The sequence below is a fragment of the Rhagoletis pomonella genome, unplaced genomic scaffold (assembly GCF_013731165.1).
Source record: "Rhagoletis pomonella isolate Grant_MI unplaced genomic scaffold, Rhpom_1.0 Rhpom_scaffold_00016, whole genome shotgun sequence".
NCBI classification, from domain to species: Eukaryota; Metazoa; Arthropoda; class Insecta; order Diptera; family Tephritidae; genus Rhagoletis; species Rhagoletis pomonella.
The window spans coordinates 2,280,204-2,295,884 of NW_023458570.1; the positions used below are offsets into that span (position 1 = coordinate 2,280,204).

The 15,681-nt window shown below is 34.8% G+C and overlaps 1 protein-coding gene across 1 annotated transcript in view; it reads left to right on the top strand.

Annotated features, from left to right (window-relative positions):
• The window catches only part of LOC118749420 (putative neural-cadherin 2), a 580,827-nt gene that overhangs the window by 287,730 nt on the left and 277,416 nt on the right, over positions 1–15,681 (top strand). Inside the window, exon 4 of the mRNA XM_036484223.1 lies at positions 2,529–2,644. Within this exon, the coding sequence (XP_036340116.1) occupies positions 2,529–2,644 (116 nt within the window). The remainder of the gene's footprint in view (positions 1–2,528; positions 2,645–15,681) is intronic.

Genomic DNA, 15,681 nt, shown 5'->3' on the forward strand with positions numbered 1-15,681 from the left:
CACCTAATTTACTCACCTAAATTATTTCTTAACAAGTAAAAAAGTGTAAGTTCGGGCATCGGGTTCGCTACATGGTAAGCAGTGGTGGTTTTACGTCTATTTCAAACATCTTCGACAGAACGTTCAGCTAGACATATTGAGATAAACTTATATAGATATATGTGGGCGGCATCACGCCCATTTTCCAAAATTCCATAACAATGTTACTTCTTTTCAAGGGATTGTTGTTAGTATCAATTTTGGGTAAAATTAGCGTTATAAAAAGGTGGTCGTAATTTTAGTCAGATTTCAATAACTTTCAACGGTTTGCCTTTATGGGGCAACCACAATAATAACACTATGCGACAGTCAAAATCGGGATGGGATGAAACCAACGGGAAATGTTATATCGGTCAAAAACAAGTTATACGTGTCCCGGCGTTTCGCTGGGTCACGTCTAACGTTTTATAATCAACAGTTTTAAAAAAATTTAATATTTTAGGAAAAAAATATTTTTTTTCTTCATACATTTATTTTTGCCGGCAAAACTGTTGATTATATAGAAAAACGTTATATGAAAAGAATAAAGGAATTGTAATTTTTAATTTTTTTTCATTTGTTTGAGCAAAATCGGACTAGTGGTTCTCGAGTTATGTCAAAAAAAGACCACCAAAGGTGACAATTTCCCCTTTATGACAGTTATATATATATCTCGATTCCTAGACGTGACCCAGCGAAACGCCGGGACACGTATAACTTCTTTTTTACCGATATAACTTTCCCCGGTAGTTTGAACCCTTCCCGATCACTGACCCCTACTATTTGTCTCACAGTTTAATCATCATCATCATCAACGGTTACCGAGATACACATATGTGGTCTTAAGTGGGCGGGGTCACGCCCATTTTCCGACATTTTATTATAAGCGTACTTTTTGCTAAAGAATTATTGCAAACATCAATTTTGATTAAATTAGCTTCAGTAGTTACTGATTTATCTAAGCTTTCGTATTTCTCTAAATTACAGTTATGTGGGATGTGGGCGTGGTTATTATCCGATTTTTTAAATTTTCAGCCATTTGGTATATCTTGTGAAGACCAGTAACAGTGCCAAGTGCGGGAGAAATTGGTGGAGCGGTTCCCAAGATGTACACATGTAATCATAAGTGGGCGTGCGTACGCCCGTTTTCCAAAAATTTATAATATTCTTATTTTTAGTTAAAAAATGATTGTACATATCAATTTTGAGTGAGTAAGCTTCAGGAGTTACTAAAATATCGCAGTTTTCGTATTTCTGAAAACTACCGTTATATAGGAGGTAGGCGTCGTTATCTTCCGATTTTGCCCATTTTCAACACCATCCGTCCTACGTTCAAAAGAAGTACACACACCAAGTTTCGTTAAGATATCTAAATTTGTAATCGAGTTATCGTGTGCACAGACGTACGGGCGGACGGACGGACAGACAGTCACGGCTTAATCGATTTCTCTTTTCATTCTGATCATTTGTGTATACATTTGTTTATATCTATCTCGATTCGTTTTGCCTGTTACAAAAAACCGTTATGTGAACAAAGTTATAATACCCTTGTGCACAAGTGCGCTCGGGTATAAAATACTTAACATCCGCATTCGCAGTCGCATCCGCGGATTTTAGCGTTTAAACACCCAAATCCGCATTCGCATCCGCGGATGTCTAAAATTCCACATTCGCAACATCCCTGCTTTGTACGTATGCAAAGCAATTGACGTGTTGGAAGTCAGCCATACATTTCATTGAATCATAAAAGGCTGAACCCACACCGTAGAAGACAAAACGTTTGTTCATTTCGTATAGGGCAAGAGTACATTACATTACGGCCGGCGAAAAAACACGTGTTGTCGCCTTCGGTGTGGGTTCAGCCCAAGTTCCCACATCGTTTTATGCAATAAACAATTTTAGTTATTTGTGGCTTTTTTGCATTACAGCGACGATGTGAGATACGCCTTTTCCATTTTATACTAATGATATTTTATTTTTTTTTTTATGTCGCTTTGGCCAGTAGTGGTAGTACGCATCACGTCAAAATACATTACCTGAGTTTTCTTGGGCAATGATCGGGATCGGGTTAAAAAATTTGCACGCAAATGCAACAACAACGATATGATCCTGATAGACATCTGGTTCAATTTATGATCCGCTGTATTTGGTTTGTGTCACTGATAATTTGGCAGTTTGGCTTGGTAGCACTGAAATGTGATTGTATGTATATACAAACATATATTCTGCCATTGCTTTTATTAACTTGCTTGAAATAAATTGCCTTTATGTTAAATATTTGTTTAAGAGATTACATTTCCCCATTTAGTGCGTTCATTTTTATAATATCGTTTTCCTCGTGCTAGTAGTATAAAATTAGTGCTGCCAACCCCAATAAGAATGATCCAGACCGTTTCCGTGAGAAATGATCGCAATACTGAGCTGGATAATCCAAGAAAACACGGCTATTATGTGCTGAAAAATTTCTAGATTTATTATCATTCATTAGAAATATTATCTTTTATTTGCAGCCTCGAATATTCGATACCAGATCACGGGCGGTAACATAGGCAATGCTTTCGGCGTACAAAACACAACTGGCGCGATTTATGTTTCCAGTCCACTCGACTATGAAACCAGACCAAGGGTAAGTGCTTACAGTAAATCTTATCTTACTAATATTATAAATGTAAAAGTTTGTATGTTTGGATGTTTGGGAAATCATCACGCGGAAAAGACTCGACGGATTTGCATGAAATTTGGTACGCAGATAGCTTATGGGCCAGATTGGTTAATAGGCTATTTTTTTAAGAGTTGCCACCTGTTAAAAAGTTTAATTTATTTAATATGCTGGAACGACTGAATGGATTTGCATGAAAATTTGCACACAGATAGCTTATGGCCTAGATTGGAAAATAGGCTACTTTTCTTAAGAGTTGCCACCTGTTAAAAAAGTTTCATTAAATTAATACGCGGAAACGACTGAATGGGTTTGCATAAATTTTGCAAGCAGATAGCTTATGACCTACAATGGAAAATAGGCGAATTTTTTGGAAGAGTTGCCACCTGTTAAAAAAGTTGAATTAAAGTAATACGCGGAAACGGCCAAACGGATTTGCATGAAATTTTTCACACAGATAGCTTATGACCTAGGTTAGAAAGTAGGCTACTTTTTTAAGAGTTGCCACCTGTTAGAAATGTTTAATTTAATTAATACGCGGAAATGAGTGAACTGATTTGCATGGAGGTTTTCACACAGATAGCTTATGAGCTAGGTTGAAAAATAGGCTACTTTTTTAAGAGTTACCACCTGCTAAAAAAGTTTAATTAAGTTAATACGCGGAAAAGTCTGAACGGATTTGCATGAAATTTTGCAAGCAGATAGCTTATGACCTACAGTGAGAAAAAGGCAAATTTTTTGGAATAGTTGCCACCTGTTAAAAAAGTTTTAATTAAATTAATACGCGGAAACGACTGAACAGATTTGCATGACAAGGCCCCTCCCATACAAATTGGAATTTTCATATTACATACATATATCTGGAAGTATTTGTGGGAGAGAACTGAAACTTGGTATAGTGATATGTATGTGAAATCAATGATGGCATTAATCGATTGATGTTTTAATCAGTTAGTTAATTCGATTAAACTCAATCTGATTACAGTTAATCATGATTCATTTTAATCTGACTAAACAGTTAATCGTAACCGCGATTAAAAAATTAATTTTTAATCGTTAACTCTTAATTTGAACAAGTAGGTTTGGTGATTAATTAAGTTATGCTGGAATTTCCCTGTGCACACAAAGCAAGTTAATCCGGTATGTCTCAATCAGGTTTTCTCATCAATCTAAGCAATTTGGTGTGCATTTTCATTAAGATATATACCAACAAACGTTTTACAAACTAGGTTTGTAAAAGTTCCCAGTTTATGTATTACTAATAACAATAATTATAATTTTGTTATATTATGTGCTTTTTATAAGCGTAAAACACAAAATAATTACTATAACTGGTGTTTGGTTTCAAACTCGGACAAACTAGGCAAATTAATTAGATTTTATTTTTAATTGGATTAACGATTAATGTTTTAAATTAATTAAACGTAATCGGAGCCAGCGATTAACGATTAAAAAAATGTTATCATTAATCGTACAGTTGATTACGACTAATTAATGTTAATCGTCAAACGCGATTAACATTTTAATCGTTAATGTTTAATCGTTAATCAGATTAACAGTTTGCCAACACTCTGTGAAATCATGTTCATATTCACGGAAAAAATGGACGTGTTTGGAAAAGAGGCGTAGCACCTCCCATACTGACTGAAAGTTTCATATTGCATATCTCTTCAAATGTTTGGGGTAAAGCACTCAAGTTTGGTATGGAAATACATATGTATGTATGCATGTGAAACTAATACCATACTCATGGAGAAAAATTAGAGTTATTGGAAATGGTGGTGTGGGAACTCCCATGCAAATTGTGTTTTTTATGCTGCATATCTCTGGAGGTGTTTATTGCCGAGGACTGGAACTTGGCACCGGCACAAAATTAATTCCATACTCATGGAGAAGAACTTGCGTTATTCGAAAAGGGGACATGGTTCCTGCCGTACATATTTACTGTTTTATACTGCTTATCTCTAGAGGTGTTCATGATAGAGTACTGGGACTTGGTACTGGGGTATGTAAAATCAATTCTAAATTCATGGAAGAAGATTAGGGTTATAAGAAAAAGGGGCGTAGCACTTCCAGTACAAATTTACTTTTTCTTGCTACATATCCCTCAAGTGTTTGTGGAAGAATACTGGAACTTGGTATGGAGTTGTGTATACAAAATGTATCAATTGCTCATGGAAAAAATGTGAGTTATTAAAAGAGGAGGCATGTCGCCTCCCATACATACTAAAAACTTCTTAATACATATCTCTGGAGGGATAGAAAATCTCTAGAAGTATTTTAAATTTGTTATGGAGATTTATTTTATAAGTGCCGAACTGACACAATAAATTTCATTAAATGGAAAAGGGAGAGCCGGGTTCGGCCTTGTAATCTAAAGCTCTCTTGAGGCATTTGCTACAGTAATGAGAAGTGGTATTTTATCAAGGCCAGGTTACTAAATTTAAGTTGGAAATATTAGAACCCGCCGTGGCAACTCCAAGCAGGTTACACGTTCACGCGCCGTATACCTGGAACCATTTTAAGGTAAACTTAGAGGGATTGATATCTTTCGTATGCCTAGCGCGCAGACGAGATTTTATAATTTCATAGTTTTAAACGGCCAAATACCTTAACTCGCTTAAAAAATAACGAGCTATAACGAAATGGGCACAGAAATAAAATCTAACATCATTAAATTATTTTTCATATTTGTATAAAAGCGCGTGGTGAAACCCGCGGGTATAATCTAGTATAATATAAAGTATATGGGCAGATGTACCTTGCAGGAAACGGCTAGTTTGTAGCTATCTTTTAACTACCCACTAGTCTACTAGTTGTAACATTTTATTACCTTTGGCTAATTCCACGGTAATCGATACCGAATGAAATGAAATTAAACTTAAGAATTGGAGTGTATTATTTTTAGTAAGTAATGCCGAATTTCCACTTGGCATTGAAATGACAAACACTTTATGCCATTTAAAAAAATGCCATGTGGAAATGAACTCAATGATTATTTTTTCACATAATGACACGATAATTTTTTAATGCCCGACTTTGTCATTTGTCATTTTTGCCATTTAATGCCTAGTGGAAATCCAGCATAAGAGTAAATAAATCTATCTTTCAAGACTGAAAGCCAAAATTTAGAATTTTATCTAAAAGTCAGATAGTTTTTTATTTTTGGCTGTACCATTTACAAATTCATGTGATAAGTTAATTTTATTTAAAATTGACAAGACTGATTTTTGTAGTCTATTGTCTGTTTTGCATTGTTTGGCCTACACTGAGAAAAAGGATTAGTTTCGACAACTAAAGATATTTAGTTACCGAATTTTGACAATATTTGGGAACTGTTACCAAGGATTGGGAACTATTACCATGGGTTGGTAATTATAACTAAATATATTAAAGCTTCTAATATTCATCTAGGTTGTACCAAATCGTTAATTTAGTTGAAGGGTGTGGTAAATACTAATAAATATTTTTTTTAAACATATTTCTACAAATTCCATTCAACTTAACGTATGGTTCATAAAAGGATGTCATTAAGCTCTGCTAATACAGACAAGCTTTCTTACAACACATGGTTTAGTCAGAGTTACCAAATCTATGAGGAAACCACAATTTGGTTTGAGAGCGGAAGATATTCATGCTTGTGGGCCACCCCTAAAGAATGCTGAGCGCTCTATGAGCACATGTGTGTTTCACATACGAAGAGCGCCAGCTGAGCAATGCACACAGTCCCACTTATTGAATCGTTTGAATGTTCTAGTATGCCGACCATTGCATAAAAACGACCCTGCAGGGAAACCGCGGACTAGTGAATCAAATTTCTAGTTCCGTACTAGGTCTTTATCGCCAAAAACGAACTAGTCCGATATGAACTAAATCCCCACCAGTCCAAAATCGGAGAAAAGTGGTACTTTTAAAAAACTAATTTATTTCAGTTTTTCACTAGAAAACGATATCTAAAGTGACGAACTTAGAAATGGTTCGGAACTATAGAAAAAGGCATGCAGAACGAACTAGATCTTATTTGTCGAATTTAGAACTAATTCGGAACTATCGAACAAGGGATGCAGCGGGGGGCTTGATATGAAAGATATGTGTTCGGCGGATTTTTCGTTCAAATACGCTTCTATTCTACGCTTCGCAGATGCTTTTTCATAACTTGGTAATACAAAACTAAAATTTGTGTTAACATTTCAACATCTTGGGACCGTCTGGAATCTAAGAAATAACAGCGAGCACCTCTGCAAACTCAGCTACAGGTATGTAAACGTACATTTCTTACAATCATTCAAACAAATTTAATTTCAAATTGAAAACACATTTCTTCCAAAATAACTTAAAATCGCACACACGGAAGAACTAAAAAGATTGAAAAATCATGATACTTTTTTCTTTCGTCCGTCGATTACAGAACTGGTTCGGAACTATAGAATTTAGGACTTGTTCAGAACTATCGAAAAAGGGATGCAGTCGGGGGCAATTGACACTTCCTAGGACACATTGACACTTCCACGGAATGATTCGTTTAGTTCAAAATTAGTTTTGCATGGCTTTAAAAATAGAGGTCGATAGTGTCTTGACACTCGAGAAGGAACATTAAAATTTACCTCAGCCAGGAGGGCCTCAAGCCGTTTTGTAAAAGAAAATAGCCGATTTTGCTATTTACCTTGTTTTCTTAAAATTCAAATATATATGTTTTCATTTTTGACTAAGCGATCCAAAATCTGTTGGAAATGGCTACTAGCCTCAACGCGGAGGCAGGGTTATATATATATGTGCCGATTTCGCTTATTTTTATTTTAAACGAATATATTTTTTCTAAAGAAGGCCGTAACGGGGATTTTCTTCATAAAATGTTTGTTATGAATGACTTAAATTTGTGTGAAGTTTTATTCGCAATAGGGTTGTTCGACTTCACTAGAAAGTCGACTTTCGACTTTTCGATCGACTCTGTACAGCCGACTTTTAAAGTCGACCGATCCAGGAAGAAAAGTCGACTTTGTTCGACTTTTTTAATAAAAAGAAAATGTATTAACTATACTCTGCATTTAACTCATATATTAGCTATAAATATAAGAGTCAGAATACGCCAAAAATATCATGATTTACTAGTGGTCTTTAGAATAATCTGTAATTTAGTGAAATTCAATGCTAGGTAAAAAAAAAAAAACACTAAAGGATTTCTAAAAATTTTTAAAATTGTTCCAGTTATACAGAATGAAAATGTTGGTTGTGAGGGTTTTCAAAAATTATATTTTTGAAAAATAATTTAAAAATTTTTAAATTTTCACAAAAAAAAATTCTAAAAATTTTTTAATCGATATTTGGTAATTACGGACACCTTTTTGAAAAATGTGGCCTTCCGATGGAGCAGAATTGGCGGGTATTGGTAGAAATATAGTGCCACTTTATAAGCATGGATAAATATGGGAGTAGCCCAGACAGCTAGTGGATTGGGACTATCCACACGACTAATGTCGCATATTAACTGGAATCCTACCAGCAACGTTTTTAGCGGTGTTTAAAATGTTGTACCTTACGGATTGGTCAGATTCGAACCAAAGACAGTCTCTAGAAACTTACATAAACTCATGCAGAAAAACTTTCTTGCATGAAATTTTTAAAATAAATACCTATGTTTATCTTACCTCATTATTAACTGAAGACTGTGGAGACAAACGATTAACAAATTCGAGGAATTTGTTTTCGTATAGTAATTTTATGCGCTGCTCTTAAATGATTTGACAATGTTGTTGTACTGTCATTAAAATTCATTTTTCTACCACAATTTTCAAGTTTTATTGGCAAATTTTTTTAAATACGACCAAACAGCACTCCGCGTCTTTGTTAGAAGATCAGTTTTTATATGCAAATAAATCAAAAAAAGTCGAGAGTCGAAAGTGAAAAGTCGACTTCAGTCGACTTCCATACACTAAAGTCGATCACTAAAATTCGACTTTCAGGAGTAAAAAGTCGATTTTGGTCGAAAGTCGAAGTCGACTTTGCCATCCCTAATTGGCAAGCTTAGATAACAAACTGTTTCACAGTTTACTTAACACGCGTTTGTGTTTGGATATAGTGCCAAGAATAAATGTTACAGGTATTGTCTTTCCAAATAGCGCATATTCAATTCTGCCTTAATTACAAAATATCATTGTTGCCCACGCTTAAAGTTTTAAGGTAAGGGAAAAATGGATATTTTCAAGCACTATGTACACATATGGATTTATTTAAACTAACGTTTTTTCTGAGAACTTATTTAAATTCCAAAAACCGAAGGCCAACTTGAATTTAAAGAACCAACACTGAAATGCTTCAAAATTAAAGTAAAAGAGCACAAATTTCTTTGTGAAGCAAAACTCTCTGGGAAGAGAACAGGTTTGTTCGTCGAAAATGCAGCAAAAATTATCACTCAAAATATCAGTTAGTAAGAAAAAATGCTCCCAAATTCTCTCTTAAGTAGAGAAACTTGCAAATTTCTGCAAGAACGCAAATTTGAGGGAACTTACAAGTTTCCCTGCCGGCTAGTGTCCACGGTTGCATTTCAAACATAAGAAATTTGTATAGAATTTTAAAATTCTTTCAGAGGGGCAAAAACAGGATCTAGGATTCTTGCTAGTCCGACCTTCTTCAACATACGTTTCAATCTCTTTGCCGTACTAACTGTCGCGTTTCCTATATCGGCTCTGGTTGAGATTTCATTCCGATTACGAATACAGTTTTTTCAGCCGAGTACCTTTCAAATCATTGGGATTAACTAAATTAATTAAGTAAACAAATATTTACTTACATTTTTCGTTTTAAAGTCGCTCAAGTTTGTAAATTTTCAAATTTAACGAACTTATTTATTTAAAATATCGTCGACGAAAAATCCAACCATGAGCCACAATCATATGTTTTTCCTAACTTGCAAATTCTTGCCGGCAAAATTTTTTCCAGCTTGAATTTGCAACTTCTCTCCAAGAACTAGTCTTTCTACTTATGATTTATTTAAATAAAACATGTGAAATTTAGTTGAAACAGTTTAGCCGGGTTTTTTTGCCAATTTAGCCGGTTCGTCCAAAAAGTTCTGGCAACACTGAATGGCATGTCGATCGCTGCGCTAGGTAGAGAAAAAAAAGTGTGTCCTATGACATGCACAGAATTGTTTGGCTCAGTTTCAATTTTTCTATCACCGCGAGTTGTTTCGGTGCGCGCATAGTTATTTAAAAATATAAAGTTTGACACCAACCGGGGTTTCTCAATGGATATATAATTAGGGATGCAAACGATGCATCGATGTTTCTGAAACATAGATAACATCGGCTAAAAAACCGATGTTTACCATCGATATTTGAAAATTACTCAACATCGTAAAATTGGCGATATATCGCTGTCAATTTTAACGATGTTTTAAACATCGACTTTAGTTTCGGTTCAAAATTGCCATTGCGTTCACATCTTTATGTTATATTCTTTGGGCTCTGTCACACTGTCAGTATTTATTGACGTGATCCAAATATCGCGATATTTATTGACGGTGTAGTATGCAGTATTGATGGATCGTGATCCATATCGCAAAATTTCTAAAAATTTTGAAATCTGGATCGCGGATCGCAATACCGTCAATAAATATTGAACGTGTAGCACTTTCAAAACGCGATCCATACATTTCTTCAGTACATCTTTTACTCTCATAATGTAAACATCGGCTCTGCCTTCACTCTCGGGGCTTAAAATCTTTCAAAACAAATTGAACAAATCTTAAAATAATTGTGGAATGCATTATCTGTAAATTATACGTACAAAATAAAAATATTTTCTTGCGTCATAATAAGCGTTCATCAAAAAAAAAATGCAAATACTGACGCGATAAATATTGAACATGTAGCATTCGTGCGCGATCCATCAATCCATCAATATGGATCGCGATCCAAATATCGTGATAATTACTGACCGTGGGACAGAGCCCTTTGGGTAAGCGTATTACGGGTGATGGCAGCCATGTACTTAATAAAAGCAATTGGCAACGTTGAACATAGACCACCCATTGAAATGTTAACAACGTAGCAGTTTAGATGGATACTAGGTATTTCTTGAAATTTTAACAAGCATTAAGTCAGTTCCAGGTATTTCAGGATTTGCAGGTTTTACAAGTAAAGCGGTTTTCGCCATTAATAAACCTTATGGAAGGTGGCGTACGTTAACAGCTTCCTGTAAAAACCTGCAAATCATGAAGTACCTGTAACATACTTATTAAAAAAGGGAAACATCGGAAAATATCGATGTATCGATGTTAGTGTTTACGATACATCGAAATATCGATCTATTTAGCCAAGGAAAAAGCAAGGCAGTATACTTAAACCAGCACTTCCAGCAGATATTGACCTGGGTTTTCGCACGACTATTCCTGTTTCCTTGTTTCTTTTTAGGAAATTCTTACCGCCATATACATATGTATTATTTACACTAGTAACTATTTGTGTAAATATGTATGTATTTTTTATGCTAATAAATGCAAATAAAAGAAGAAAGTAAACACAACAACCATCGAGTAAATTTTTATTTGTGTCAAACTGAAACTTTTTTTCCAATAATAAACGGTTAGCTGATTCAAGTCTACAGCAAGTTCACAAAGTTAATTGAAAACTTGTATCAACCAAAGCATTGTTTATATTTGCTCAACAATGATTTTATTCAACTAACGATATTGTCCACTCAAGGTAGTCCTTTTGTAATTATTATCAAATATACATTTGTCCCAACTAGAAGTCTCAAGTAAATTGCAGACTTTCGTGAACAAGATATTTATTTCGCCATATCCAACTTCTCTAGTTAGGTCTAAGTTGGAGTATGCCTCAGTAATTTGGAATCCAATTTACTCTGTTTATTCCCAAAGGATCGAAAGAGTTCAACGTAGCTTTGTCCGTTTCGCTCTGCAATCTCTTCATTTTAATGAGCCCCTCCCATCTTATGAGGCCCGTTCTTTGTTAATAAATCTGAAATCTCTTGCCTCAAGGCGTATAATTCACTCACTTATGTTTATCTATGATATTGTCTGTGGTCTCATCAATTGTCCTGAACTACTGGAGCAGATTTGTTTTAATATTCCCCAAAGGGTATTGCGTTTTCACTTTCCGTTGCGTGTTAAAATTTTCAAATCGTATTATTTCAGTTATGCACCCATTACTAGGTCTCTTAATGAACTTAATAGAATTTTTAATAGTCTTGATTTCGCCCGTCCTAGACCTCCTTTTTTATCTAAGCTGGAATCTAATTACTTTTAATTGTATCTTTATAAATTATTTCTAAGTCTTTTTGTACCTCTAGTCTGTAAGGTTTTGTAACCATAGACTTAAATAAATAAATATAAAATGAAATGAAATAAATATAACTAAACCTTTTTCTGAGTGCACAGTCCCACTTATTGAATCGTTTGAATGCGCTAGTATGCCGACCATTGCATAAAAACGATTCAATGAATGAGACCAGTGATCGGATGCTTTTTAGAGCATCTACCACACAAGGCCTAAAATCTGCCACATACTAGCGTTTTTGAGTACCTAGTTTTATTTTTTCTCGACATAATTTTCTTAATTTTAAGAGTAAAAATTGTCCAACACTAAACACTATATGGTAACAAGAATGATATAATACAAGATTCCGCAATCCCGGCGGCGATGAAATTTCTCAAGTAAAAGTAAGCAAACGCCTAATGGGAGGATGGAATAAACTGTAAAATAGTAAATTTTCTCAATAATAAATTTTTCTACAGGAAACGCGGTTTTATTATGTTAAATTGCAAAATACATTATGATTTATAAAAAGAATTAATAGCGAAAATGTTAAAAAACGGCGATTTTTGTGAAAGTATTAGCAAATTTCAGTGCATCTAAAGTTTCTGAGGCGTTGTTTACTTTTACTTGAGAATTGTCAAAATCGGCAAATCCCAAGTAGCGGTTTCTGTAACGTGCCACATTTGTTCGCTACATCGTGATGTGATGAAAAGAAAAGCTGGCAGCACTCCGCAAGGTTGCAAAATATGTTAGAAAAAGTAAGAAAGTCTAATTTCGGGCGGAGCCGAACATTAAATACCCGGCCCAAGTATTAAATATATGTTTTTTCACCTTTCCGAAAGCTACCGCTAGATGGTAAGACGGGGTATATCAATTTTGAGTAAATTAGCGTCCTTAAATTTCGAAATATTCCAGTTTCAGGCATTTCTGAAATTTACCGTTATATGAAAAGCGGCCGTAATTTTAGTCCGATTTCAATAAATTTCAACGTTTCGGTTGAGTTTGGTACAAATTGGTATAACGGTTACCGATATACATATATGTGATCATAAGTGGGCGGTGCCACGCCCATTTCCCAAAATTTTACCATAAACGTATTTCTTGGTAAAGAATTGTTGCAAGCATCAATTTTGAATAAATTAGCTTTAATATTTTCTGATTTATCGAAGATTTTGTATTTCTCTACAGTACCGTTATATGGGATGTGGGCGTAGTTATTGTCCGATTTTTTAAATTTTCGGCCATTTAGTATGCTGTATCAAAGTCAACAACTGCGCCAAGTTTGGAAGAAATTGGTGCAGCGGTTACCAAGATATACATGTTACCATAAGTGGGCGTGGCTACGCCCATTTTCCAAAAATTTATAATATTCTTATTTTTCGTCGGAAAATTGTTGTAAATATCAATTTTGAGTGAATTATCTTCAGTAGTTACTAAAATATCGCAGTTTTCGCATTTCTGGAAATTACTGTTATATAGGAAGTGGGCGTGGTTACTGTTACGGAAATCATTGCTCCGCCACCGCTGTTCGTATATGGGTGAAACAGTAAGCTCAGTAAGCTATGGCATGTCGATCACTGTGCTAGGTAGAGAAGAAAAGTGTGTGCTATGACATGCCCAGACTTGTTTGTCCCATTTTCAGTCTCAGTATATCCAGTAAACAAACTTAGCTATTTTTTCTACCAAATTTGGTCCCCATAAAGGACTAGTGTTGCAAGCAACGCTTTTTCGGCAATAAGGGTGTTGTGCAGCAATTTTATGTGGTGAAAATTATTTTAGCACTGGAAAAATGGATAGAAATATATTGCAGTGCGCTTGAACATCTCAGGTTTAACTGAAATATAAATGTATTAAGAATATTTATTTTACTAATACATACTAATTTTTTTTTCTTTTACTGCGTCGAGGTCGTTAATTGTGAAACATATTGAATGCACTAATTAAATTATGGGATCGATTTATTCACATGGAATTGGAAGTAGGGTTGATGATATACTTTAAATAAATTGTGAGTCTGCGAAAATATCTTTTCAGTATATGAATATACTTCTTAACTTTTCCCTTTTTTCTGCGGGCACTTAGAATGGGTCGCGTTTCTTTGCCAGCCGGAGCAACTTGCAGCTCACGGCGTCCATCAGGAGATATTTTGCTTGATATTTCTCAGCATGCTCCAAGTTTTCACGCTTGCGGAGTGCAATCACAGCAGAGCGCTTTAGTTTACGCTTGATCAGGGTAGCACGTTTGCTGACCTGCTTCTGGCTTAACTTCATCTTCGACTCGGGGATAGCAGGCAGCTTTGTGGTAGGTAGTTTTCCCTTTGCTTCGGGCTTCTTACCGGCCGTGGTGGCAGTCATCTTATCTTGTCACTTAGCACGTTGAGAAGGCGAAAAAAAGTTCCCCAAATATTTGGAGCACATCTTAAATAAAGCCACTCGATTTATAACATTTCTACTAAACACACTTTAATTTAATTTATTACTTTTTTAATACATAGATATGCTGCAACCAGGCACTTACTTTCCCAAATTCCATCTTGCTTATAGGCATAATTTTCCAAATGTGCCTGAATGCTACTTCGTACTAATAACTTCTTTTTCCAACTGCGCCTTCTTTGTTGCCTCAACATATCCTAAAAAGACATAGAATTTACATTAAACAATAGAAATCGCAAAAATTGGAAAATAACATACTCCCTTCATTTCGTTTTGTTGTCAAATTTCTGCGAAATGTGAATTCACCACGATGCAGTACAGAAAGAACAATGACCAGGGATGTAATTTTAAGTATTCAGTGACAATGCGCAGAGCGTTCCGAGTAGCAAAATTAATTTGTATCAAATATAACATTAAACGGTGGTTCTAATAATTTTTTTAATATTATTAATCAGATTACATACATTATATGGTATTTCTTTCAATTAATGCATATCGTCACTAGACACGAATAAAGGCGCGAGCTCAAAAGTTGACGGCGAAAAAAGACTTCGCCGAAGTTTTTAATAAACATCTTTTTTCGCAAAATTTTTTTCCGCGCTTTTTTGCGCCGTAAAAACACTAGCGCGCCTTTATTCGTGTGGAGTGACGATATATGCATTTTTTTTTTAATATTTCTTAATTTTCTTTCATTACTGCTGAAAAGCAGCCCTGCGTGTAAGAAATTTTGTGGTACTTAAAATTTCACCTCTGGAAACTTTATCCCCATAAAGGACTTCACCACAGTTTTTTTTTACTGCAAATACTGAGGTTTCAGTTTTGCCATCGCCGCGACTTGTTTCGGTGTGCGCATAATTATTTAAAAATATAAAATTTGATGCCAACCGGGGTTTCTCAGTGGATATATAATTCATGTGAATTATTATTTGAAAGTATCTATTTAGCCAAGGAAAAAGCAAAGCAGTATACTTAAACCAGCACTTCCAGCAGTTATTGACCTGGGGTTTCGCACGTTTGTTCCTGTTTCATCGTTTCTTTTTAGGAAATTCTTACCACCTTATACGTATGTATTATTTACACTAGTAACTATTTATGTAAATATGTATATATTTTTTATGCTTAATATATGCAAATAAAAGAAGAAAGTAAACACAACAACCATCGAGTAAATTTTTATTTGTGCGAAACTGAAACTTTTTTTCCAATAAACGGTTAGCCGATTAAAGTCTACAGCAAGTTCACAAAATTAATTGAAACTTGTATCAACCAAAGCATTGTTTATATTTGCTCAACAATGATT